This window comes from Rhyacophila brunnea, unplaced genomic scaffold (assembly GCF_057557595.1).
Source record: "Rhyacophila brunnea isolate RB1 unplaced genomic scaffold, BYU_Rbru_1.0 scaffold_22, whole genome shotgun sequence".
Classification (NCBI taxonomy): domain Eukaryota; kingdom Metazoa; phylum Arthropoda; class Insecta; order Trichoptera; family Rhyacophilidae; genus Rhyacophila; species Rhyacophila brunnea.
In genome coordinates this window covers 5,480,430-5,507,020 of record NW_028232882.1, presented here as the reverse complement: position 1 = coordinate 5,507,020, position 26,591 = coordinate 5,480,430, and the positions used below count along the sequence as shown (strand labels likewise).

Below are 26,591 nucleotides of genomic sequence, written 5' to 3'. Positions count from 1 at the left end.
ATTTTCATCTACCTAAGAGGCCGTCCATGGACTGAAACCGTATGCGGTTTAGATCCGTGTGCCATACTAAACATATGATTTTTGTTCATGAAAATATTTTTTCACAGAATTTGTAAGTGTAAGTGTATGGTATATACGGATACGATCAGATGCTTATAATATACTTTGTGGAAATATATTTCCAGAAAAGATAAGCTTAGTATATAGCACACGGTTCGAAACCGCATACGGTTTCATTCCATGGATTGCCTATAAGCCTGTGTACTATAGCTTTTTTGTCAATATACTATAATTTTATTCTTTCTCGCGTATGAAAAATATGGCAATACTGCAATAGTCAACACCGTCAACACAGTGATTCACTGCGTCGTCTATGGTTCATGGCCATTTATGACGTTTAACATCGACAAATCTACCAGTTTTGTTACAATAGCTATCGAAAGATAAGAGCATCGTCGCGATAGAATTTTCTGAAAAATTATTTGAATTATTGTGAACATTTATTTTAGCATCTTAAATAAGATGTATAGACATATATTAGTTTTCACGTCGGTGTATCTGTTGATTGCGTCGCCTTCGGGTAAACACAATATTATTTGACTGCTTTGTCAAAAGTGAAATTATTTTTGTTTACCATAAGATGGCATGCTAAATGTCAGTTTGTTGTTTTAGTGCGATGCTGGGACTACAAGGTTTTGGTATCTAACGACGGTCCTGTCGTCCTGGGGGCAAATATAACCTTCAAAGCAGAAATGATTACATCCAGCGGGGAAAAAGCAGAAGGACCTTTTAGATTTTTCTGGGAGGACAGTGTACAACCAAGACACGCTTTCATGGCAAGTCACTCTTTGTGTGTGCCATATAGTGATGAATTTTAATGTTTACAATCGAAGATTTGTTGTAATAGAATTCGCAAGATCTTTCCAATATGTTTTGTTTTGTCAATCAAAATGGATGTACAAAAATGACCATGTGGGTATTTTAGATGTCATAATATTCGAGATTGCCATATCGCACATACATCGCATAACACGCCCAATATTAATGCTGAGATTCCCAAACCTATGGGTCTATTCTATGCTTATCGACCGCTAAAGTGATAAAGTGAAAAATATTATCAAACTTAGGGTAGGTTTGTATCAAAATATTAGCACTTATTGTAACAATTACACGAAGCCGGTTTTTATTGTTGCAATAAAGGCTATATTTTAACAGCACCTATCTTGCTGCTGTTAAAATATCGCACTTATTGCAACAATAAAAACCGGCTTCGTGTAATTGTTACAATAAGTGCTAATATTTTGATACAAACCTACCCTAAGTTTGATACTATTTATCAATTTAGTGTTCGATAAGTATAGAATAGACCCACTAGTAGGCTCACTACCCCCTTTTCAGAATAAAAGTCAACGCCACCCTGCACACCTACTTTTAGGCAAACAAACAAAAAGATGCAGTCAGAGAAGGGACTTGATGGAACTTCAATTTGAATTCTAATTGATTTATGTTTTGTACTATTCCATTTGAGTTATTTATTGCGACCCAATTTCGCCTTTCATCATCTTCATCTTCAGGCACTGTGAGCACTCACCAATGACGAATACATAAGTACTGACAATAAATAAAGTTAAGGTACATGTGCCGCAGACGATGTCATGAGATTTTATAACTCTCGTTTTAGACCAAACCAAACCTAACCTAACCTAATCAAACCTACCCCAACCTAATATAATCTTAGTTTGTGATAATGATGCATCAAAATGTATGAAAACTTCAAATTTGCAATCAACAATTATTGGATCGAAAAGCCTTGTGCGCTAACAGAAAAGGGTATTCATTATAATTCTCTACAATAAGCTGTTTTCGTAAAAAAAATAATATTAAAGCTCATGACAACATCTGCGGCACAATTACGAAAGTTAATACTTATTTATAATATAAATTATTTAATATTATATTATAATATAAAATATTTTATACGATAAAACAACATAGCACTTATTATAACAATTATAACTAAATTTGTAATTGTTACAATAAGTGTTAATAATTCGATACTTTCCTACCTTATTTACCTGCCGTAGCGGACCGTCTTGTGTATAGAATAGATGCGCAGGAAGACATTCGCAGCACACCGGTTGAAAAACACTGATATAAACAATTCGTTTTGTTTTCCTTCTTGCATGTATACATTAAAATTATCCAAAAACTACAAAGGAGCATATTGTCACACTGAAAAAGTATTGATTCGATTGTGTTGATTCTATCGTTGTATTAAATTTTAAACAATGTTTTTATTGTCACAGGACGAGCAAGACAATCCTATCTCATTATGGAACGTAAGCTATCCAAGTCATATATACAAAGCTGGACTCTTCAATATTGGAGTAAACGTACAAAGATGGTATCTCTTCGATTGGTGGAGTAAAGCTTCCAAGGTTGCTGAATTCAATATCACGGGTAGGTGTTATCCATTAATTTATTCCTGCTGTCGGTGTTAGGTTGTGCCACTGTTTATGATCCAATGTTACACACTATATTTCTTTGTATGTTAATCTTGCAGAATGTACACTCTTTTGTAGTACTGTTCAGGGTGAAATGAAGATGTAGACTTTGACAACGAATTCTAGTGCCATCTTGGCATTTAAAAAAACATTTTTTTTAGCTGTTGATCGCATTTTTTTTCTCTATATGGCTCACCTGCAATTTGTAAAGGATCCAATAGAATATTAATTCGTTTGTAACAATAATTATTACGCTATACCGGAATGTGAAAGCATACTATCGACAAGAGTCTTTGCATCAATCATAACCCACTCTTTATTAAAGGATTTGTGACTACTTGCTGGTTCCAATTGCAACATTTGTACATTTCTTTACATCTTTGCCCAGATGTCCGTTGCCCTGGAATCCAGTTGGCGACACTGAATTGTCCTAAACCCCTAGCTGACGCATTTTTGGGTCGCTGAGGATGATATTCTAAACTAATCAATCTAACCCACAGAACAGATTAATAAATAGAATTCCGATAGGCTAAACCCCAATACACTACATTTTGACGCAGAGTTTTGAATATGTGAGTGTCCTACGAAAATAAACCACACAGACGTGCAATAGTGTGTGTTGCAACCTTCAAATACACCAATATTGAATGAGCGTCAACATACAGGCATATTTTTCACACGTGTTTAAGTTTATCCCATATTCTTCCACACTTGAGATCGGTTGCCTGTTACTCCATACCCGTCGGGTATTTCAGTTCCCATTATTTCTGAGTTCACCTATCTTAACCCCATAGATTCTCAAATCAATATTATAATATGTGAACATTTTCATTTTACATCATCATGTTTGAATGTTTGATCCTAAGATGATCATAATATGGGCCTCCACAGGGTGGATGTTGTGTTAACAAATTTTTTGTTACGAGAAATTAATCTCAGCCACTTGTTCAACCTATTAGACCCAAACTTTGGGTTCAAACAACATGTTAATTTGCCTAGGATTCGAACCCGGGACACACACAACATTATTAGCGGACGCATAACTGTTGGGGCGTTGGGCTATTGTGGATACATAATATATGTATACAGGTGTAGAGTATCCAAACTGGTTTAAACCGAAACCATCTATTTCCGATACAACAGGTCACTATGAACTGTGACAAGGCCAACTACATAAGCACGCACAAATAGATGATATAATATATCGAACATGTTTTTAAACAACTTTTTTTGATGTTATTATTACTTTATAAAATATTTAAAACGCATCGTATATTTTTTAAATCTGATGAGTTAGTTATTTGTAAAAAATCACTATCCGGGTAGGGGAATCTCGAAAAGATGAAATCGGTGTGACCAATCTGGTCACTGAGAAGACGATCCATTTCAGCGCAATACCAATTATGAGTAGCAACCGACTAAGGGAACCGCACATGCTCGACTTTGCAGTAGTGTTTTCATGGCTGGGGAGAAATTGGCTGGTCCAGTATGAAGATGCTACTCTTCTTGTCTTTAAAAGATACTTGAAAAAACTTGAAAGTACAACTGTAGGACTCACTTACGCCTTAGCGATATAAAATCTCATTGGCTGCAAACTGTTCCGCCATACCGTCTAATACCAATAGGCCGACCAATGAATAGTAATGATTGTTTTATGAAGTGTCAAAAATTATGTACGTTATGCGAGATCAGTTGAAAACCTATCCTATATGGAGCCTCGAAGTAGTATTGTGGTAGCGCCGCATACGGATCCGACTCGTGCAAGTAGGTACAGACAATGCATCAATCTGCATACTGATATGTGTCTTTTTGAGAGCCCGGGGCAACACGCTGAGCAATGTTCCTTTCACAAAGCCAATATTACATTGGTGCCATCATATGCTTTAAGATTCCCAACAGTTTTTGTTTGGCGGAATTCTTGAAGCATTTTTAAAATTCTCGGGAAATCCCTATCTGACACACATTACGGTATAAATTACAAGTAAATCATGCAGACACTTTTTATTTTTGTTTAAAATTCTATATAATTATTTCATTCTTTGTCTTTCACCCTGTCACGTCCCGGCGTTGGGGCATAGCGCAAGCACAAGTTCATGTCACATGTCAGACCTGCAGCGTGTAGATCAATTTTGTAGCATTGCTGCAGAGTGAGGGAGGGCCGGCCACAGCAACAGAACCCTTGAGGCTGTGTCACAAGGGTACGGAGTGTTGCATTCTCTGGCGGCATCCGGAACACATTTCCCAGCCACGTAAAGCGTCTCTTCATGATTACCTCAATCACCGACGGCTGCTGTGTCCACTCACGAACTCCAGTGTTTGTAACGCGGTCGTACCAATGTACCCCTGAGATTCGGCGGAGACATTGATTCTCAAACCTTAAAAGCTGAGACCTTTGAAGCTTAGTAAAATGCCATGTCTCATAGCCATACAGGAGCACAGATAGCACGCACGTATTGAGCAAACGACATTTGGTCTTCACAGAATACAGCTTTGACCTCCATGTTACTCCAACTTGGCTGAATGTAGATCCCGCCATACCCATATGGATTCCAAGCTCACTGGAAATACCACCATCGTTGGCACCGTGGCGCCTAAATATTTGAACCTGGTCACTAGTTTGATGGGCAGACCGGAAACCCGCAGAGGAGTGTCGGCGTCAATTCATGCGGCACTGCGAATGGATTTGGTTTTAACCGCGTTCAGATGAAGACCCATACGTTTCGAGTTTGCTGCGAGCCTGTTCATGGTTACCTCCAGCCATTTGATGGTCGAGTCAAACACGACTGCGTTATCTGCATACTCCAAATCGCACAATCTTTCTTCGCATAGTTCGGTTGCGTCATCGTGATGTAGGCGTATCCCACTGTCTACAACAGTGGTTCTCATGTGAAATTTAACTGTGGCCGCACAATTGATATTGACAGTTCTATGGAAACGTCTGGTGGCTGCACCAAATTTCACTTTTGTTGTGATTGAAAAAGATTGAAAGCTAAATTTTATTTACTAAAAAAATGGATCAATTTATTTATAAACAAGTACATTTAATAAAAGACATTTGAACATTTTAGTGCATATCTATTTATCTAAAAATAATGCAAATGGAAATTTCTCCATACTTCTTTTTTCCAGTGCCAGCCTGCTTCTAAGTTTACATCTGTCAACTGGCTTCGATATTTGTTTTATATGAAGTGCATTATACTGAATGATCTTTCACAGTATACAGTAGTGGGAAAAATCGACAATATTAATAAAGCGATTGTTGCCAATTCTGTGAATTGACTTAGTTCTTGGTCAATGTATAACTTCGACCAAAATTTTTGAACCGTGGTACTATTAAAATGGTTTTTAAGTACTTGACAAGGTCATGACTCATTTCCAATAATGCATATTTAACGTTAGCCCAGTTAATTAAATTAAATACTGAAAATGATGTTGGTGGCCGCGCATGAGAACCACTGGTCTGCAAAAACAATAAACCGTTTTTCTACTCGGCAAAAAGATTTCAAGTTGTATATTTTTCGCAAGCTTTTGCGAATTCACACGAAATCACTGGCAATCACTGGCGAACATAATTCTAATATCTCATGTTTTCCCTTGTTGGATACTGTATATTATATAATAATGTCATGTAATATAAATATCATAATTTGATAAAACGATATAAAATAATTGACGTCCACGCCATAGGTCTTGTTGTTATTTATGTCAAGGTCGAAGTTATTTATAAATATTTAGTGCTTGAGACCAGAGCGCCTTTATGAAGTCATTTGTTATCCACTTATCCAATCATAATGTCACTGTGCGCACTCTGGTTTCATTTGGCCAAGCTTCTGCTGACTTTGAAGAGATAATAAAATTAATAACCCGGAATGCCGCTGTATTTTCCTGTTGTAAATGATTCATTGTTATTTTATTTCTGTTTTAAGAAACGTTATCTTAAGGTGAATACTCCGCCTACCAGAGGCACCTAGCGAAAAAATACAATGCTTGCAATTTGAGTATTTTGTTTGGTAACATACATTTTAAAGTGTATATGTTACACCGAATGTGCGAAATCGACTATTACATGAAATGGGCTAAATTTTGGCTAATTCATGTAATAGTCAAGCCTGTTGCCTTATTCATGAATAAGGTAAATTTTCTACCGAGTACATGAAGTCGCCAGGGCATGGAATTCTTAAACTGTCAACATGACAGCAGAAAAAGTAAATTTAATACGGATGATTTTATTAGTTATAATTGGACATAATATAATATTATTAGGTTAGGTTGGGTTAGGTTAGGTTAGGTTAGGTTAGGTTAGGTTAGGTTAGGTTAGGTTAGATTAGGTTTTGAAATTCTGAATTATTCAACTGAATGTCCATTTTGAGGTTAGCTAACAAGTGTCAACAATACAATCGACCATTGCATGTACGATACCCAAGCACGAATCAAATCGCGAAAATACCTTTAAATAAAATTCATCCGTTATCATATTATAGTTCTAGTTTTTTTGCGCATAGTAAATGGACATGAACGTCATTTTAGTTATTGATTGGTATATTTTTATATTATAATCAATGACATTTGACACAAATTTGGTTAGTTGCAAAAAATACCACCGGAGCGCGACCACCTATTTCGACCATAGACAATATACGTATATTTTGACCAATCCACGAGCATTTCACACATTTAGTTTAGTTGCAAAAAATACCACCGTAGCGCTAGTATCTAATTTGTCCAAGACATGAAGTAGGCAGAAAAATTACTGCCGATTTCACGCACTCTCCAGATATTTTGTCTAATTCATGAATAAGACAACGGGCTTGCATTTTTCATGATTTAGGCAAAATTTTGCCCATTTCATGTAATATTCAATTTCGCACATTCGGCGTAACATATATACCTAAATACCAGTAGCGAAGGGTGAAGATAGGCTGTTAAGATCCGCCATAAATAGTGCACATTGAACTTTGTTAGTCATACGTATTGGTTTTTATTGAACTAAGACTATGGTTTACAGATGATGTTGGTTGGTTTTTAAAAATTAATTAAACCCTGTCTAAGCAAATCATAATAGTTTAGGTATGCTATGGGCGATCCGACAAAAATAGTGCACACTTTTTCAGTCATACTTATTCATCTTCATTGAATTAAGAATACATAATATTACAGATGGTGTTAGTTAGTTTTTTTTAAATTAATTAAGCCCTGCCTAAATCTAATCATCATCTAATATATAAAAATCAATATTCGTTTGTTTGTTTGTTCGTATTTTATGCGCTGCCATACCGTTCATCCAATTGCCATAAAACTTTGTCAACTTATTGCTCGCACTTGCGCGAAGAGTATAGGCTATATCTTATATATAAAAATGAATGTCTGTCTGTCTGTCTGTCCCGTATGCGTTCCTATACCGTTCATCCGATTGCGATGAAATTTTGGTAAGTGGTTGTATGCACACCCGCGAAGGTTTCTGAATTAGAAAAATCATCATCTTCTACTTCATTCTATTTTCTTTTATTCATATGGTTCCTATAACATTAATCCGATTGCAATGAAACTTTTGTCAGTTGTTGTGCGCACACCTGCGAAGGTTTCTGTATTAGTATTATATAAAATACAAAGTTTGTTGTTTGTTTGTTCCATCCAATTTTGAATTTTTTACTACATATTAATACTATTAATAACGTTTGCATATTTTGGATTCCATTTTATTTAGTGTTCTTTTGTTTGACCTTTACTTCTATTAGAATTATTTTCATATTGCCATGTTGTATTACACAGATATTTAAATATTAAAAAGATAATTACTTATTTTTTAAATACCTAAGATAAATGTATCCACGAAGCGACCCTGTGCGAAGCCGGGTACTTCAGCTTGTAGCATATAAAAAATATTCTTAAATCTATAAAATATATAAAATTATGTATGATTTGATGGCATAATTTTAGATATTTTATTGATAGGCGAATATCTTTTGTCTCTTATCTATTATGGCTTGGTTTTTCCAGCGTTTAATTGAATTTTAAAAACTAACCAACACTGTAAATTGTACTCTTATTTAAATGAAAGAAAATGTGTATAACTGACAAAGTTTAGTGTGTACTATTAATGGCGGATTTTAACAGCCTACCTCCGCCTTTTGCCACTGCTAAATACGTATCTAAAAATATTTTTGATTTAAAGTCAAAAATATATGTAAGACTTACTATTTAAAAAAAAACATAAAATGTGAATTTGTTATAAGATCGCATCTTATTTTATGGCCCCCACATCCTGATGCGGGCCCCCCTATCTATCGCCAAGGTTAAGTGCAGTGTGGTGCTCTACAGTAGCGTTTCCCAAATTCTACACGTGAATTATCATTGCAGTATATCAATCATCATATACCTAACATCAAATTGCATCACATAACTAAATATTTTAAAATCTTAATATTCTTGAAGTAAAATAGTGCCGTGGTCAATTTTTTTGGCATTAGAGCAAATTTGTGATGTATGTTAATCTTACTTAGCTAGTCGACCCGCCACGCCGGGCCTACTATGAACGGGCCTACAGGCTCGAGCTCTGTCAGCCCCCCTTTATGGGGGCCATGGCTATGTTTATTATTAAAATTTAGCATATTAGGTTTTTTCTAATTGAGGATTTTTTTGTTATAAGCAGTTGGATTGTGTAAAGCCGGATTCTTATAAAAAACTTATAAAAAGAAGAAAAGAAGACATTGGGTTTATCCCATAAACAAACTAAGAGGCAATAAAGTAGAATTTCACTGTTTGTGAAAGAACTCGAGGACGATGAAGAAAGATTCTTCTTATATTATAGAATGAACGAGGTATAGTTTGAAGAAATCCACTCCATGATTACGAATGACATAGAAAAGATGCATACACCATTTCGTTAGTCTATAGAGACAAGAGAAAAACGGCGTTCACACTAGAGTGTCACGTCAGAGCGGTGATGGGGGTACTGCTGCGATCGGAGTCTAACAGTTTGCGTCATGACAGAGGGTGTCAGAATAGTATGCACGCCTTCATACGAAATATGGGCTTCCGATGTGCTTCTGATGCATCACAACACGACACATAAGTCTAGTATGAATCCGGCGTAAGCCATGCGTAGTATAGTAATAATGATGGCGCAATCGGGGCTGCGTGGTAGTTCTCATACGACCCCGGTCACAACCCAACCGACCACCCCCGGTGATAAACTTTCATATATACCCTTCGTCATGGCCCCCACATCCTGAAGCGGGCCCCCAGGCTAGGATCTTTGGCGGGCCCTCCTACCTATCGCTAAGGATAAAGGCAATGTGATGCTCTACAGTAGCTGTTTTCCAAATGGTGTACGCAGTAAAAATAATGTGTGTATTTTGTGTTTTTTTGTATCTTTTAATACAGCCATTTGAATTGTGGAGTTGTCGAGTACTGCACAGTGTCGAGTAATAAACAATTAAAAATTGTGTTGTACAAGCACATAATTTTAAATAATAACGTTATTGGAAGGAAAATAGCACCTTTTAGACTAGTAGACTAATAGACTTTTTTTTACTATAAGAGCAAATTTGTGATGTGTGTTTATCTCACTTATCTGGTCGCGTCGCCACGCCGGGCCTCTCCTGAGTCTGGGCCCTCAGGCTAGAGCCCTGTCAGCCCCCCCCCCCCATGTGGGGGCCGTGCCCTTCGTAGTGCGTAGAGGCTCTGTGGCACTTCTTTATCCGTGTCGGTTAATCTGTCAAAGCATAGAATTAATGATCCAATTATAATTTACTAGGAGGAAATGTTACAACAATTACATGCTTACAACAGTTTCATTTATAATACCAAAATACATAAATAATAAAATTATTATATTTATAAAACACTGATTCATTATTGTATGGTATTTAATAATAAATACCATTTTATCTCGAGGTGTGAGTGATATTAGAAATGATTGTGCTGATTAGTCAGTGGTTTATTTTAAAACATTCCTTGCGTCATGCTAGTTAACAGAAATGTTGGAAATTCCACTATCTGTATGTAACACATGTAATATATTATTATTTAACACTCATTGGGCACTTGCTCGGCATGAAAGACATGTGAACATTGCCAAATTCGGGATTTGAATCCGCGATTTATGACTTAAGATGCATACTACTGATTCTGCCGTGGATGTAAATAAAAAATAAATTTTAAAGCTATCCACTACTTGTGAAAAAATTTGTAATCCCCCTGATGATTTTAACTAGATTGTGATAATCAATTTCTCGTGTGCGCTCCCTTAAAAGTTCAAGTCGATCCACTGCTGTATGGCTCAATTTTTAGAGCGCCCTTTGGGTAATATTGTATGACTGCATTTGTCTAGCGGGTGTCCACTTGCTGAGCGATATGTTTGGTCCTCTGTCATTTCACCAGCTCGGCGACCATCACCTTATTCAGTGGTTTCTTTTATGATCTTTCCGCTAATGTCCACAATGCACCTTTCCATGCAAGTTGTAGTTTTTGAATTTCTCTTCCATTAAGGGTTCATGTTTCACACGGATATATGGTAGCACACATTGGTTTAGCGCTACGCTTTAGGCACAAAGGGAGATTACTTAAAGGAGATACTATATCTATATATAGACATATTGCTCGATTATCTCCAATTATTATGCTATTATAACTGACATGGTTTGTATAATAGTGTCTTTTTATGTTATACTCTTTCATAACGGATATATTTTGTTTGCAAATGAGACATAAAACGATGTTATTTTGTTCGATTACAAAATATAGTAGACTCCATTTATCTTGAAAATTTCTCTTTTATCACATTACACACATTCGCATACACAAATGTCGAAGTGCCTGACCATTCATTCTTGCCAGAGGATAATTAATTTTAAATGTAATTTTCAATATTCTATATTAAGAATAAAAGATAATACAGATTTAACATAAATCTCGCGGGACATAATTGGCACGCGGGACACACTTTGTGAATCCCTGCTCCTATACCCTTAGTCATATGGATGGAAAAATGCATAGATTAAGATGGCCGGAGATGTATAGTGAGGGGAGCTTTTGAATGGAATTCAAGAAATTGAAATGAGCTATTTTTTACTATTTTCTTTGTTTATTGCCTTATTGTATAGGATGACAATCACTGATGTTATAAATATGTCTTCCATCTTAAAGTTAATATGTGCTGATACTTCAATTAATATAATATGTTGATGTGAGTTATTTTGTTACTTCCAGATCTCTTGAATGGTGAACTGCAACTTCGTCAGAATAACACCCCAGTCACCAACGGATACGTATCGATTATGTCGCCTCTCATCCACGAAATATCCCTGTCTCATCCGGATTACATGTATATATCGCAAAACGCTACATCCGTACGCACATACTGGTTCGTGGACTGCGTATACCTCGGCGAGACTAGCAACTATTCTTTCGTGAATAGCTACCACGATGAGAATGGGATACACGATATTGAAGCACTCGTCGTAGCGTCTTACGAACCAATCCCGCCACCCACTACACCCGCGCCGAGCACTACCACTACAACAACGACTACGCAAAAACCAACGACTACACAGAAACCGACAACTACACAGAAACCCACTACAACTGAAAAACCAACAACCACACAAAAACCGACAACTTCCACTACCACTTCTACAACCACCGAGAAAGTGGTTACTACATCTGTGAAATCTATTGTGAAACGCGAGGCAACAGCAAATGCAAGTGTTATCGTTGGCGATAGTGTGCAGGTTGTTAAGAAAAATTCTGGTGTCCTGCTTGGGATCGAGGCCTTCCGGAATGGCTCCATGCCTTTGCCTTTCGTCTGTCTCAACCAGTCGACGGTGGCCGCTGACCCTAATAAGACCTATGGATATTTCCACACGAAGATAACAGCGCTGGGTAATTTTTTTAATATGATGGTACACAAGTGAAACACAATAGTGTTCTTCTTGTTTTCATAGCAAACATCAATTGAGGCGCCGAGTCGCTAAACTGGCTCCTGGCGATTTTTCGATAAAATGAGTTTTGAATGTACTTAGATGCTCTATCGATAGATCTATCGACTTTTCCAGTTGAGAGTTTCAAATTCCTCCCAATTTCATCAAAAAATCAAAATGAATATTGACGTGAGTCGCCAAGCGCGCTCTTTGAAAAAATATGGAGTCGCTAAATTGTCTCTTCTTAACCGACCAATCAGACGCCGCCATTCAAATACTGATTTCAAACGTACGGTAAAATCTCTATACAACCGCGTCAAACCGTTCGCGTCTGTGCAGTGAGAAAGCCTTGATTTTGCTTCGTCTATTTGATTGTTTTTACTAATTAATAATGGATGTTTCATTAGTAAGTGTAACAGAATCTCTACCAGGAGAATCAAGGAAGCGTTTAAGAAATCCAGCTGGCTGGAAATGTAACGTGTTACGCCAAGAAAGGTATTTAAAAATTGACATTCCTAACATTAATTTTTGCTATAGATGTTTCAATAATCCAGTGGTGTTTCATAATATTATTTTTTGTTTCGTACGCTTTTTTTAAATGATGCCGTAGATACATAATATTGTATATTTAGCGTGATGTAATTATTATGAGATCTATAAGTACAGATTTTTAACATATTTTGCTTGTTTCAAAAAATAATATTGGGACCTTTAATAATTGGACATTATTTTTTAATCACTTGATGACTTATAATAAATTGATTTAAGATAACCACCATAAATCTCATTATATATATTTACATAATATCTAAGTATAGTCATTATTTTATACTTTTGTATATATATTTTATTAACCTCTATCTTTACTTTTTATTTTCAAAGTTATTAATTATTGTATTTTTCATAATTTGTTGCAGATATTCATCTAAAAAATTGCCCGAGTATCCTCAGTGTAATCATGACACTAAGAACTTCAAGGGAAGTTCATTAAATGGAACTGATATTAGACATTTCCATACTGCATTTTATGAAAAGGCAGTGAAACTTGCTCAAGATACATTTATAGTGAAGTATTTTAAAGGAGTTTCAGTGATGTCACACAGTGGGGCTGAAAGAAAAAAATCTTTTTAATTTTATAGTGACCTACCTACTTTTAATTCCTCTCTCCACCTTGGAACAACTAGATCATCAATGATTATGCTTTATATGTATGTGTTATTGGGACCATCACTTATTCACATATTTGGTATACTTGCGTTATTTCTTGCTCGCTTCTCATTAATAAACACGATTCTTTATTTTGAAAAAATGTTTTTTTTCTATGTACATACATACATACCTACCGCTATAAATGCTAAAAAGATGCAATGTAAAAAAGGATTTACCGTGTAGTAGGTAAGTATGGTGAGAAAATATTTGTTTGGCAAAATAAATTCTAAAATATCTATATTAATTGAAATAAATACGGCCCGCTACTGAACAGTCATTTCCGGCCGACCTTATTCCACAAGTGCCAAACTCGACTCTATTGACATGTAACGTCAAAGTGTGAGTCACAAATTTGGCTCCTTGCGACAGCGAGTGATGCAAGTGTGCTCTCCGGACAATTAAAATGCATTTATTTGGAATATTGGCGCATATAAATTGAATTTGACGTTTTAATTTACTATTCCATATAAACCGGAAACTAGAAAATAACTTAAATTACACTTAAAGTTATCACACTGCCCATAACAGTTTTTCGTGATTTACTCAAAACTCAAAAAACCCCCAGGAGCCAGTTTAGCGACTCGGCGCCTCAATTGATAGATATGTTTATGTCAATATTAAGTATTTTATATTTATATATGTATATATATATATTGTCTCTGTTCTGGCAGAACACACTAACTGGAGAATACTAGTTTTGAGTAATTTGACTTTGAAGTTGTTAAAATGTTTGAAATGGTCTATCATGTGAGTTTATTAAGTAATCGTAAAAAGGATGACTTTAAAATAAAGACTGTTTATTTATTAAGAAGGTTTCCAGACGGTAAGGTTTGAAATAAGGAACATTTTGGTATAACTAACTCAATATGTCATTTTTCGAATTAGAGTCTTCTGCCAGAACAGTGACGATATATACATATTTATTCATTCATCCAATTGTCAGAGGTTATTTTATAACCCATTGTAAACGAAACATCAAAAGTTTTTGTGGAAATATTGAAGAAATAAAAGCAGTAATCGTCCGATTTTTATACCTACCTATTTTATCGCAATATTTAACTATTAATAAGCTTATTTGTTTTTTTGATTTACTTTGAAATTATTTGTGTAACTAACAATTAAAATATTACTCCGTGAGACGTCTGTCCAATCGGGCATCAGACTGCGTGATGGTAGATTTCGCTATGTACATTTTCATGTGTAATTAATTTAAATACAAGATTGCTAGAATATGACTTCGAAATTCTATTCTTGCCCTTGAAATATTCCAATGATTCCCTGCATGAAAATAATAATGGAAAACCACAATACGTTTCTATAACGAGAAATTTATTTAGTCAACGAGAAATTAAGAAATATTTTCGGAAATATAATATAGTGTATTTTTATAGCTGTACTTTTGCATCTTCGGTACACAATGGGTGACATCTATGCGCGAAAGGAAAAATGTGATAAATTTAAAATTACTAATTTTCATTAGAGCCAAAGAAGATTGATTTTTTTATAATTTTATGGGAACCAGTGTTGTCACCTTTTTCTACGCTGATATATTCTATACTACAAAGGTGTAAAAAATATAGTACAGTACGCTCTCAGTAATCCGCCAACCCAAAAACCAGACAAGTGTCCAATTAGTGAAAGCGGCGGATTATAGTGCATACATACAAAATATGGTAAAAATTAAAACAGGTATTTCGTAAAAATAGTTTTTTTTTGAGAAATTTGTACTAGCAAATTACGGTTTTATTTATAATCAAAATCAAGTATTTACTTACTTGATTATACCTACATCTTTATAAACTAAGTTTATTAACTATATATTAAACAGTAAATCAAAAATAACCAGTTGTTCAGTGAGGCAGATATTCTTGAATGGCTTAGGAGCCCTGGCTTTCCCTACGACCAAAAGCTTCATTTTGTGTGTCCCGGTTGCATTGGAGCACGGCATAATTGTGATGCGGTCCTTGGGCACTTTCCTCCCTGGTACTTTACTTTCTTCGCGATGAATATACGTTTTACGAAGGAAAAGTTTCCAAAATAAACCTGTCTCATCTGCGTTATTTGTACGCGGCGGACTACTGAATTTGACAATCAAATACTGGTGAATTATAGAGCTTGATTTTGTGCTTTCAACTAATAAAAATAATGGCAGATTATAGTTAGTAGTTGACGGATAATCGAGCGGAAGATTACTGAGAGTGTACTGTATCAACTTTGATTTCTAGATTCGGCGACCGGATCTCTTTAAATTTTATTTGCACTTATTTTTAATTTTTTTATTTAATCATCTCATATAATATATCGGCATAAATAATTGTTTCCCGGATGCGGATGGGTGATTGATGCACAGTATGTTTTTTCAATAAATGCATTATTCATTTGAATTAAAGACGGTTTAATGATGGTTATGTTTTTGTGCAGCCCCCGTCTCCAATCTGACAGTGGACGGCAACAATTGGCTGCAGCACGGAGACATGTTGGATCTGAATGTGAAGTGCAAAGGAACTCCGCCGTTCAAGTACTGCGTCGTGTATCGACCCGGGGCTTACAATGTAACCGGCAACGAGACATGCCACAACTTCCTGCCCATTGATTCGTGCGAGTTCCCGATTGTGCATTACTTCCCCGCGGTGGACCAGCACACCATAGTCATTGTGGTCACCAACAGGATTTCCAAATGGGTGTCGCCTGTCTTGATACAGTTCTACCAAGGTACGCTGAATTATTGTCATCTTAACCTATTGTTTGATCTATAAAAGACATTAATAGTAGTAGCAACATTAACAAAGGTATTCTGATATACCTACATGTGTTTTTCTGCTTTTGCACGGCAGGTTCATTGTGTCAAAATAACCATGTAAGAAAGTATACACTGTATTAAAATTTATTACAAATGGATATCTTTTTATTGGGCTTTAGAGATTATAAGATTACATTTTGGTTACATCTGTATTTGTTTTTACCGCCACAGTAGATCGAATTGAGTATAACAATTCTTAAAAAATAAAAATTGTGTGTGTAAGGCATAAACAAAAATTATCTTCTGATGCCAGATTTAAAGTTTGTTCTCGTAAACGTTGTCGATGGTTTGACTGCTGATTTATGATGAGTGGCGCATGCGCAGTAAGTAAACCGGATATGGTTTGAGATTTGACATTTCTGTACCTGTTCCCTCAAGAATTGATCGGCTTCCCGTGGTTAGAAATCGTTTGACTCGAAACGTTCAACCACTTTTCTCTTAACTCTTTTGTCTGAAGACAATCTGTCAAAGTGACAGTTGTCAAGACAGTACCTTCTAAAAACAATATTCATTTATTATTTTCGTATGAATATTTGGTTTCTGTCATTTTCACGACATAATGCATTAAATAATTATAAGATTAAGAAAAATAGACATGCTAAACACAGCATTGCTCGGCATTTATGCATCATAGTCCAGTGCGTAAGGCGTAGGCCTTTCATCTGGGGGCTCCGGATTCGATCCTGGTGAGGTCACAATATATTTATGTGATTTTGCGATAATACATATTGTCACCTGTAAATCCATGCACATGTAAACAGGGTATTTATTATCTCACAGATAAACTATTCATGAGCATTATTTATACATTCAAAATAATACAGCGATTAAATTGATGTGTATTCATAGATGACGTTCTACAATTGGTAGGATTTTGATATGTTTGGTTAGTAAATAGACGTTTGAATAAAGGTTTTGCTGTTTTTGAGACAAACAAAATATTGAATTCATTTTTGCTAGGTACCTGTTGCAACACTAATATTAGTTGTCGAAAATTGTGTTCCCGCAAGATTTTACCTAACATTTACCTCACTGGTATAAACCAGTTTGGTTTTTCTTGTGGGAACAAATTATCTATTCAATGTAATGGTGTATCCTTTATATCAATGACTACAAGACTCACTTTTCCAATAATTTGTATTTTTGTTAAATATTTAAATCTGAATTAAGAGGAAGCTCTACAGAATCGGCCTTGAGAATTGAAAATATGATTTTTTTACATGTGGTCCATAATAACTGGTCTACTAGTTAATATAAAAAGGTTGCCGCTAATGTTTGTCTCAATAAACTCCCTACAAGTGAAGCTTGTGAAGTGAAGCTATGGGGTGACCAAAAAATAGTACTTTCTAATAAAATTTATTTTCTAATAAATTTACTAATAACATTTAATGTTACTAAATTCAATATGTTTATCAGTTCTTTGGTGGGAAGTATTGCAACTGATATGATGGATATGATAACTTTTTTGATTATGTGTTGGCCACGATATAAACATAATAATATATTAATAACTTTTTAACCTGAAATTGTCCGACAACTAAACATACGAAGGATGTTGACATACATATCAACCTACATTTTTATTTCATGTGCTATCCAAAAAACATTACTAATGAATAGTGCTTATTTGTAATGTTTAGGACCTACATATTAAAAATAATAGGTATTGTTTAATTCTAATGCATATTTTTTAAAACGTAGAATTTACTGTCTGCCTATAAAAAGAAAGTGACTTTTTATTGCCTGCGCAACTTCACTTTTATACTAGTGAAACAAGTGGTAGGTAAAGCCAATGGGCGAAATTATATATTATATTAAGAGTGCCTAAAAATAATTATTAACATACAGTCACTATACACATTATTTTTTTATTAATCCATCTGACTGGCTGGCATATAAAAAATGACTATAAAAAATGACTGTCCCTAGAAAAAGTGTCTGACAGGGCTGCCGACGCAATTAATTATATTGTACTTTTTAAATTTAATTTATAATATATTTTATTTAAGTTTTGTGCATCTAATGCCGGGTCCACACTGGCGCAAAACAATGTCGCGCGACAACCTCGATAAATTTTACGATAATTATCATAATGGCTTAAAAATTTTTACGATAATTATCATACTTATCGTAAAATTTAACGAGGTTGCCGGCAACATGTTGCCAATTTGGACCTGGCATAATATCCACTGTGGTTCACGTAGTGGCATGTACCTGTTTTTCTGGGGTCAACTAATTCAAAAAGTAAACACCCATAATAGAATTTTTCCAGTTTTGGTTGCATTATATTCCAACTCATTTCCGATATTATTAATGGAAATTTCTCGGTGTACATAGTAAACAAACCTACGAATAAAAAAAGACAGTAAGGAACACAGTGATTCATCGCAGTAAAAACTGGCAACCAAAATGGATTATATAATATATTCCATCGTATTATTTTCTCGAAATCATAAAGATACGAGTACTATAATAGTATTTGAGTATCAACCTATGTTCAATTTGAATTGGGTTATAATAATAATATACCCGTAGATATATCAATAGTATGTTTGCCACGATATCCACCCAAGTTATCAGTATGTACTTGCACAGGTTTGATTAAAAACTATGATGAAATTAACATTTTACAAATATTATATTATTTTGACAGCCCTGTTTTCTGATCAGTGGACACGTGCAGGTGGTGTTTATCAAATAATAATGTAAGATTGTCCACAATAATAATAATGTAGAAGGTCGACAATAGTAATAATACTAATAAGGTCGATTTCATACACCGAGCTCTTCAGCCGCCCCTTAAGGGGAAGCTCTACAGAATCGGCCTTGAGATTTGAAAATATGATTTTTTTATATGTGGTCCATAATAACTGGTCTACTAGTTAATATAAAAAGGTTGCCGCCAATGTTTGTCTCAATAAAATCCCTCCAAGTGAAGCTTGTGAAGTGAAGCTATGGGGTGACCAAAAAATAGTACTTTCTAATAAATGTTACTAAATTCAATATGTTTATCAGTTCTTTGGTGTGAAGTATTGCAACTGATATGATTGTTATGATAACTTTTTTGATTATGTTTTAGCCACGATATAAACTTAATAATATATTAATAACTTTTTAACCTGAAATTGTCCGAGAACTAAATATACGAAGGATGTTGACATACATATCTACCTACATTTTTATTTCATGTGCTATCCAAAAAAACATTACTAATGAATAGCGTTTATTTGTAATGTTTAGGACCTACGTATTAAAAATTATAGGTATTGTTTAATTCTAATGCATATTTTTTAAAACGTAGAATTTAGTGTCTGCCTATTATAAAAAGAAAGTGACTTTTTATTGGCTACGCAACTTCACTTTTATACTAGTGAAACAAGTGGTAGGAAGAAGCATTATTGTATGTAAAGCCAATGAGCGAAATAATTTATATCATGAGTGCCTAAAAATAATTATTAACATACAGTCACTAGACACATCATTTTTTTATTAGTCCATCAGACTGGCGGGCGACGCCAGGGCTGTCGACGCAATTAATTATAATGTACTTTTTAAATTTTATTTATAATATATTTTATTCAAGTTTTGTGCATCTAATGCCGGGTCCACACTGGCAACATGTCGCGCGACAACCTCGATAAATTTTACGATAATTATCATAATGGCTTAAGAAATTTTACGATAATTATCATACTTATCGTAAAATTTAACGAGGTTGCCGGCGACATGTTGCCAATGTGGACCCGGCATAATATCCACTGTGGTTCACGTAGTGGAATGGACCTGTTTCTGGGGTCAACTAATTCAAGAAGTAAACACCCATGATAGAATTTTTCCAGTTTTAGTTGCATTATATTCCAAAACTCATTTCCGATTTTATAAATGGAAATTTCTTGGTGTACATAGTAAACAAACCTACGAATAAAAAAAGACAGGAAGGAACATACTGATTCATCGCCATAAAAACTGGCAACCAAATTCGCCATTTTGGAAAGCGACGACTTTGCGTAAACAAATATCGCGTGGTGTGCACGTGTGCGGTAAACTTAAATAGGTAATTTTGTGTATATCTTGATTGCTGTGACACAATATGTTCCTTCCAGTCTTTTTTATTCATAGAAAAAAACAGTATGTTCTATTAGTTATATAATGTATTATGAATCAGTAATAAAATAAATAATACACAATTAAAATATTTTCAAATTGAAAAAAACACATTTTCCAAGCTTTGAGCCGTGCTCACTCATGAATGTCATTCTTCATTTAGGTAAGTATATACAAATTTTGATGTTATCTTGCAAATTAAACAGGTATCTGACCGTTTCACTATATTATACATGTACGTACATGCAAATGTAATGTTTTCAAATAATTGATATGGATTATATATCATCGTATTATTTTCTCGAAATCATAAACATACTATAATAGTATTTGAGTATCAACCTATGCTCAATTTGAATTAGGTAATAATAATAATATACCCGTAGATATATCAATAGTATGTTTGCTACGATATCCACCCAAGTTATCAGTATGTACTTACAGGTTTGATTAAAAACTATGACGAAATTAACATTTTAAAAATATTAATCTATATAATATTTTGACAGCCCTGTTTTCTGATCGGCGGACACGTGCAGTTGTTTATCAAATAATAATGTGTCTCCTTCTCTTGAGCCCCCTCTTAATATCATCGATCATTTGTATGAATTAATTTTGTTTATATTTTCATTCCAGTCACGAAGAAAGCACAGCTCTCTGTAATTGTGGTGCCGGTTTCGTTCAGCATCATGGCAGCCATCTTGATGGTGTTTGGAGTCGCGTATTACATTCAAAACAGATCAAGGTACATGCGCACTTTGGCTCTAACATATTGTCAGCTTGAACAGTGGTTAATTTATGTCAAAGTCCATATTGGTGTTACACACAAGGAAGTTTGACACTGAAGCGCTGATGGAGATGCTTGTATGCACGAAAATCGTATAAAACCCACTTTACTTTTGAGTTACCTACAGCATAGTGATACAAAACGTCATTGGCTGCAAATCAATCCATGTTAATGGATCGACACCTTATTGGCTGCATACAGCTTAATACTAATGTATGACTCCCGATCAGTGTTGTCAGCATAGTATTATTTTGCCAGATCTAAAATTTTTCGATACTATCTAGCTTACAAAAAATGCATCTAGCATAATATATAATATGGCATTTTTCCTAGAACGTTTTTATGCATCCAATGTCTTTAAATGTGTTGAAAAAATGCTAAAAATTCCATTTTTGATGTAGCTTATTTTTGTAACTCATTCTGGCAAATTTTCATGAACAGTTGAACACTGCCCCACATTGCCTTACGGAATGTCAAAAATCATGTACGTGTTAAACCTGTGCGAATTTAATACATTCACTGCTGACTAGTTAAGTACTATTTAATTACCACATTTAATTATCATGCTAATTGTATCTAATGGCCATCTAATGCAAACGCGCCAGTCGCGTTGTCAGCACTAAATGAGTTAACTGATAGCCTATATTTATGGTTACTTATACTTATACGAACAGAAATGGAGATATGTCGAAAATCACTAGATTTTAGGAGAGCTAATTGAAGATTGGACAATTTTGTATGGGAACTCTATGTTTCTGTCGAGAATTTAGTAATTCAGAAGTGTCAATTTGACTCACGCTCTGTTATCGTATGTTTGATTTACATTTAAATAATTTATACTAAGAGTTTTTTTATATAGCTTCACAGATATCTGGATTAATATAACTAAGAGCCTGCTTAGATATTAATGTGGAGTATTTCATGTGGCACCTTCCTATGGCCAAAAGTCTCCCATGAGGAGTTTTGGCTTGTCTCATTACAGTATTTTGTTTCTTTATGAGCGAAGTAACCAATGATAAAAGGTTTATGTAGTCCTTTTATCCATCTTTCAATAATTGTGCCAACCTTTTGATGTGAATCTTAACTTGATTATTAAATTTATGTGTGAATACTGCTTTCTCTCTAGAAGCCAATCTTTTTTCTTAAACATGTAATTTGACACAGTTGTCGTCTATCAATACCATGTTGGTCGTTACGAGTGGACTGATGATCGATGCAGATATATGTCGTGTGGATGCTATAATCGATTTAATTATGCAGTTATAAAATTGCTATGATTTATCGTTTTGTATTTAGGGGCCTTAAGAGAACAAACCAATCTGGCATACATAATATCATGCGTTGAGATCTCGAAGTGGAGATACTTATGTCACATCATCCAGTGATAAGAAATACTGAAAGATCTAAATGACAGCTTAGAGCCCAGACTGCTGGTTTTGTAAGATAGTTGAGATTAGCACAAAATGTGTTATAATCATGTGGTCTTATAACTCATAACTTGTCTGTTGATTGTTTAATGAGAAAATCCATTATTAATTAGTCACAAGGTGTCTGTAATAATAATTATTTACTCATTGTACCTATGTATAAATAATTAATTATAAGTCATATTTTCCTTAATCAACATGTGATTGAATAAGCAATATGTATATGAAATATGTATGTGTACCTACTTACTATGTATATAAATTAAATTTTATAGTATAAATTAATTAATATTACACATGTATTCATTAAGTATTTTGCATTTTAATAAATATGTTGTATCTTTCTTAAATTTTATTGAAAGAGTATATTATAATAGAAAAATAATAATACATAATATTATCATCATCATCATCAGCTGTCGATTTAGTACTGGATGAAAACATTCCCTAGCTCCTTCCATTTTTCAGCCACGTACGTCCACTGAATTAATTGATCCTGTGTATTTTTTACTTGTTATTTAAGTAGGCTCGGTAGGTACATAAATATCATAGATTTTTGGACCGAATGGCCTAAAATATTTATTCTTCCATCTTGTATGGCCATCGACGGTATGCAAGCTACAACACAACAGTTTCCTCGGTTTCCATGTTGAATACTGAACGTAGCATTTTTGCTACTCGCGTGTAAAATGCGTCATTTGGGCGCAACGCATTTTTGGTACTCGCGCGCGCAGAAACGCACCATGTGGACAGGCTCTTAGGCCTGAATAATTGTGGACTTGTCAGTATTTGAAAATAGATGCCTCATATCAAAGTAGGATCTTTGTTAGTGTGATGTCCTGGCGACAGAAGAAACAAACAACAAACTTGTTTTCATGGTGACAGATTGTGCATTACACTGCTAAACGTTTAAATTTTCTTACAGATTCACAGTTGAAGTGGCCGATTTCAACTTTGGTAAGCAGTACACAGATCTTGAGTACAAGACTTTCGGCGAGCGGCTCCGGAACAGCTTCAACAATGCCTTGAATCTGGGCGGAGAACGGGAGGACGAAGCGTCCACCTCCAACGACAATAATAAATACGGCACCATGACGTAATGTTCACGTTCATGCCTCTTAACAATCTGAAATGCGTTTTGGGTTGTTGCGTTTTAAAAACACATTCATCTGTCCATTAGAACTTAACATAACTGATAACACCTGTCGGAAGATCTTTATTGTTTTTAAATGAAGGATTAAAACACCATTTAGACTTTTCAGTACTCATTTTCTAAAAATCGTTATTAAAGGTAAAACTCATTAAGTGCAATGCTACACACTATTGCACTTAATTAGTTTTATCTCTGATATAATGAAATGTTCTGTTAGTAATGCACTGCATTGCAAGCTTTCTGACCTCTGCTTGTGTTTTGGAGTGAATAATGTATACACCAAAGAAATAGTTTTGATTGCTGTTTTTTTTTTTTTTTTATAATTTTTACCGAGGTTTTGACTGCGACCCTATTCATATCGCCTCTTTTCCTCTGATTTAGGATCCTTTGTTCAGACCTTTTCTCCAATTATCTTAAACTTTATAACCTTACCAAGCTCTTCCTTCTTCTCCAATACCAGGGCACGTCTAACCTCCTCGATGTTCTCTTCTCTGTCTTTCAAATTCAGGGCACTGTTATGTGTGAAGTACTTCTGAACATCACATTCGCTTCTACCCACGAGGACACCAAATCTTTTGCCCATGGTGTGGCCAGATCTTAGTCTCAATATCAGCTCGAACTCTGTTCTGTTTAGTGGTAACTTGACAAACCAGGGCACCGGATATGGGGAAGACTACGAAAATTTTCTTGGAGGTACAAGATCGAACTACAGAATTTTATAAGCATCGTGTGTCTCACATAAGCATGAAGAAGATTCTATTGAAACAATTACATTCTGACATTTTTTTGTGTTTATGCGTAAATTCAAAACAGTTTGCCTAATAATAAGTTTAATAATGACAAGATAAAAAGAACTTTTTATATACAACGTTTTTAAATTTTCTGTTGAATCATATAAACCTGACTTGACTAGCCAAGTTTATTAGAATTAACTGAAAATGAATTCAATTCTACTTAAGATGGCTAAAAGTATTAAAAAAATGCATCGGCATAGTGTTCTAATATATTCTAAAAGTTTCAAATGTCTAGCTAGTCGGGAAGTTAGTTAAAAATCGATTGCAAGATTTGTACCGGACAAACAACCACCGGACAAATAAGAATACGAGCTAAGAAAAACGTTGTATTATATACTAGTCTCTTGTAAATTCTATTTCTATAAATTTACGTAATATCATTTTGTAAAATGATATTATTTCTTAAACAAAGAGCACTTGGTCCACCGGTATTTAGAATGGTGATTTGTTAGCTCCGTCACATTAGATTTTGCATCGGAATATTGTTGCAATTATTAATTTTGTATCTTTTCATGGATTTGATAGTCGGTTTTCTCTAAACATGTGTGTCCTCAGACATATCGATCGTCGATTATTTTCCATTAACAATTTTTATACATTCATAATACAATACATTTGTTTCTTATTCAACTCATTTTAATCTTTCGTTTAATTGTAACAATACAACAATGGTTGGCTGGATCGTGCAGTGGTCCTCAATATTTCCTTAAAAATATCTATAACGTATACACTGAAAATTAATTACTGAGAAGAAATTTGAATTTTTTTGTTTTAAAAATAACTTAAATTAGACATAAGTATTTGACAATTTTTGAACACGGAGAATTATAATTGATGAATAAATTAAGGCTATCGCAGTAAGAATCACTTAAATTCAGAAAATATTACAGTACTTTGGGTCCTTAATCTGTAAAGCACATTATATGCATTGAATAAAAATATTCTAATACATTTATCAGGTTGATATTTTCTCATTGTAAAGATAGATTTAAATATTTTTCATCAAATTATGGAGGTTTTACAACAGATTTACCGGGTGAAATAACAAAACATTGTTTAGGTTTGTGGATCTGTATTAATGAATTGAAAATGGTAATATATTTTTTTTACATCTACGATGTTTTCGTATGTTGTAAAATATGAGCATTTATTTTTCTTCGATTCGTGCAAAAAATCTTATGTAATATCAGCTGAGCTAAATAAAAAAACACCGTATATGCAAACAGGTCTATGATATATAAAGTATTATGTTGCATAATAAACTGGGCTTTTAGCAAATATAAAAGTTAAATTCAAAAGGTTACAATGTATACCGTCGTTGAGTTGTTAAAACCACTGATGTGACATAATTAAAATTTTACAGGAGACAAAAAATTGCTTTATAAGCACAAAAATTAAAGCGGTCACCCACGATGGCTGAGCGTAATGTGTCCAGTTTATAATGTCATGGGTCCCGGGTTCGAATCCCGGTGCTTGCAAATTCATATGTTGTTTTTCAATGTATGTTTTGAGTCAAAGAGTATGGACCTAATGAGTTAAGCAAGTGGCTAACATCCATTACATTTTTGCAGAAAAAAATTATGCCTATCATAATAGAACATTGCACCATTCTATTGAGACTTAGAGACAATGCTTTTCATTATATTTTATACAACTGTGATGCATGTCATTAGACATAGATCAGAGATCTTGAACTCATAATATATATAAGCTTAATATTATATATTGATTTTTCAATGTATTTTGCATTATTTCTTCGATTTCAACACACATAGGTACTTATATTTCAACATTATATTCAGTTTATCTATGTAATTGAATTGAATGTTATATTTTAAATAATAAATATTAGGTACGTAATATAAAATGTATTTTCTGTGTATGTTGCGACCT

At 34.4% G+C, this 26,591-nt stretch overlaps 1 protein-coding gene across 1 annotated transcript; it reads left to right on the top strand.

The window, feature by feature from the left end:
* Window positions 1–429: 429 nt before the first annotated feature.
* On the top strand, window positions 430–26,269 carry LOC147069961 (uncharacterized). The gene is made up of 7 exons (XM_085949619.1): window positions 430–580; window positions 673–836; window positions 2,307–2,460; window positions 11,715–12,386; window positions 16,055–16,345; window positions 21,174–21,282; window positions 23,677–26,269. The coding sequence occupies exons 1-7, from the start codon at window positions 523–525 to the stop codon at window positions 23,849–23,851; spliced, it is 1,623 nt and encodes a 540-aa protein (XP_085805745.1). The 5' UTR covers window positions 430–522; the 3' UTR covers window positions 23,852–26,269.
* Window positions 26,270–26,591: the final 322 nt, after the last annotated feature.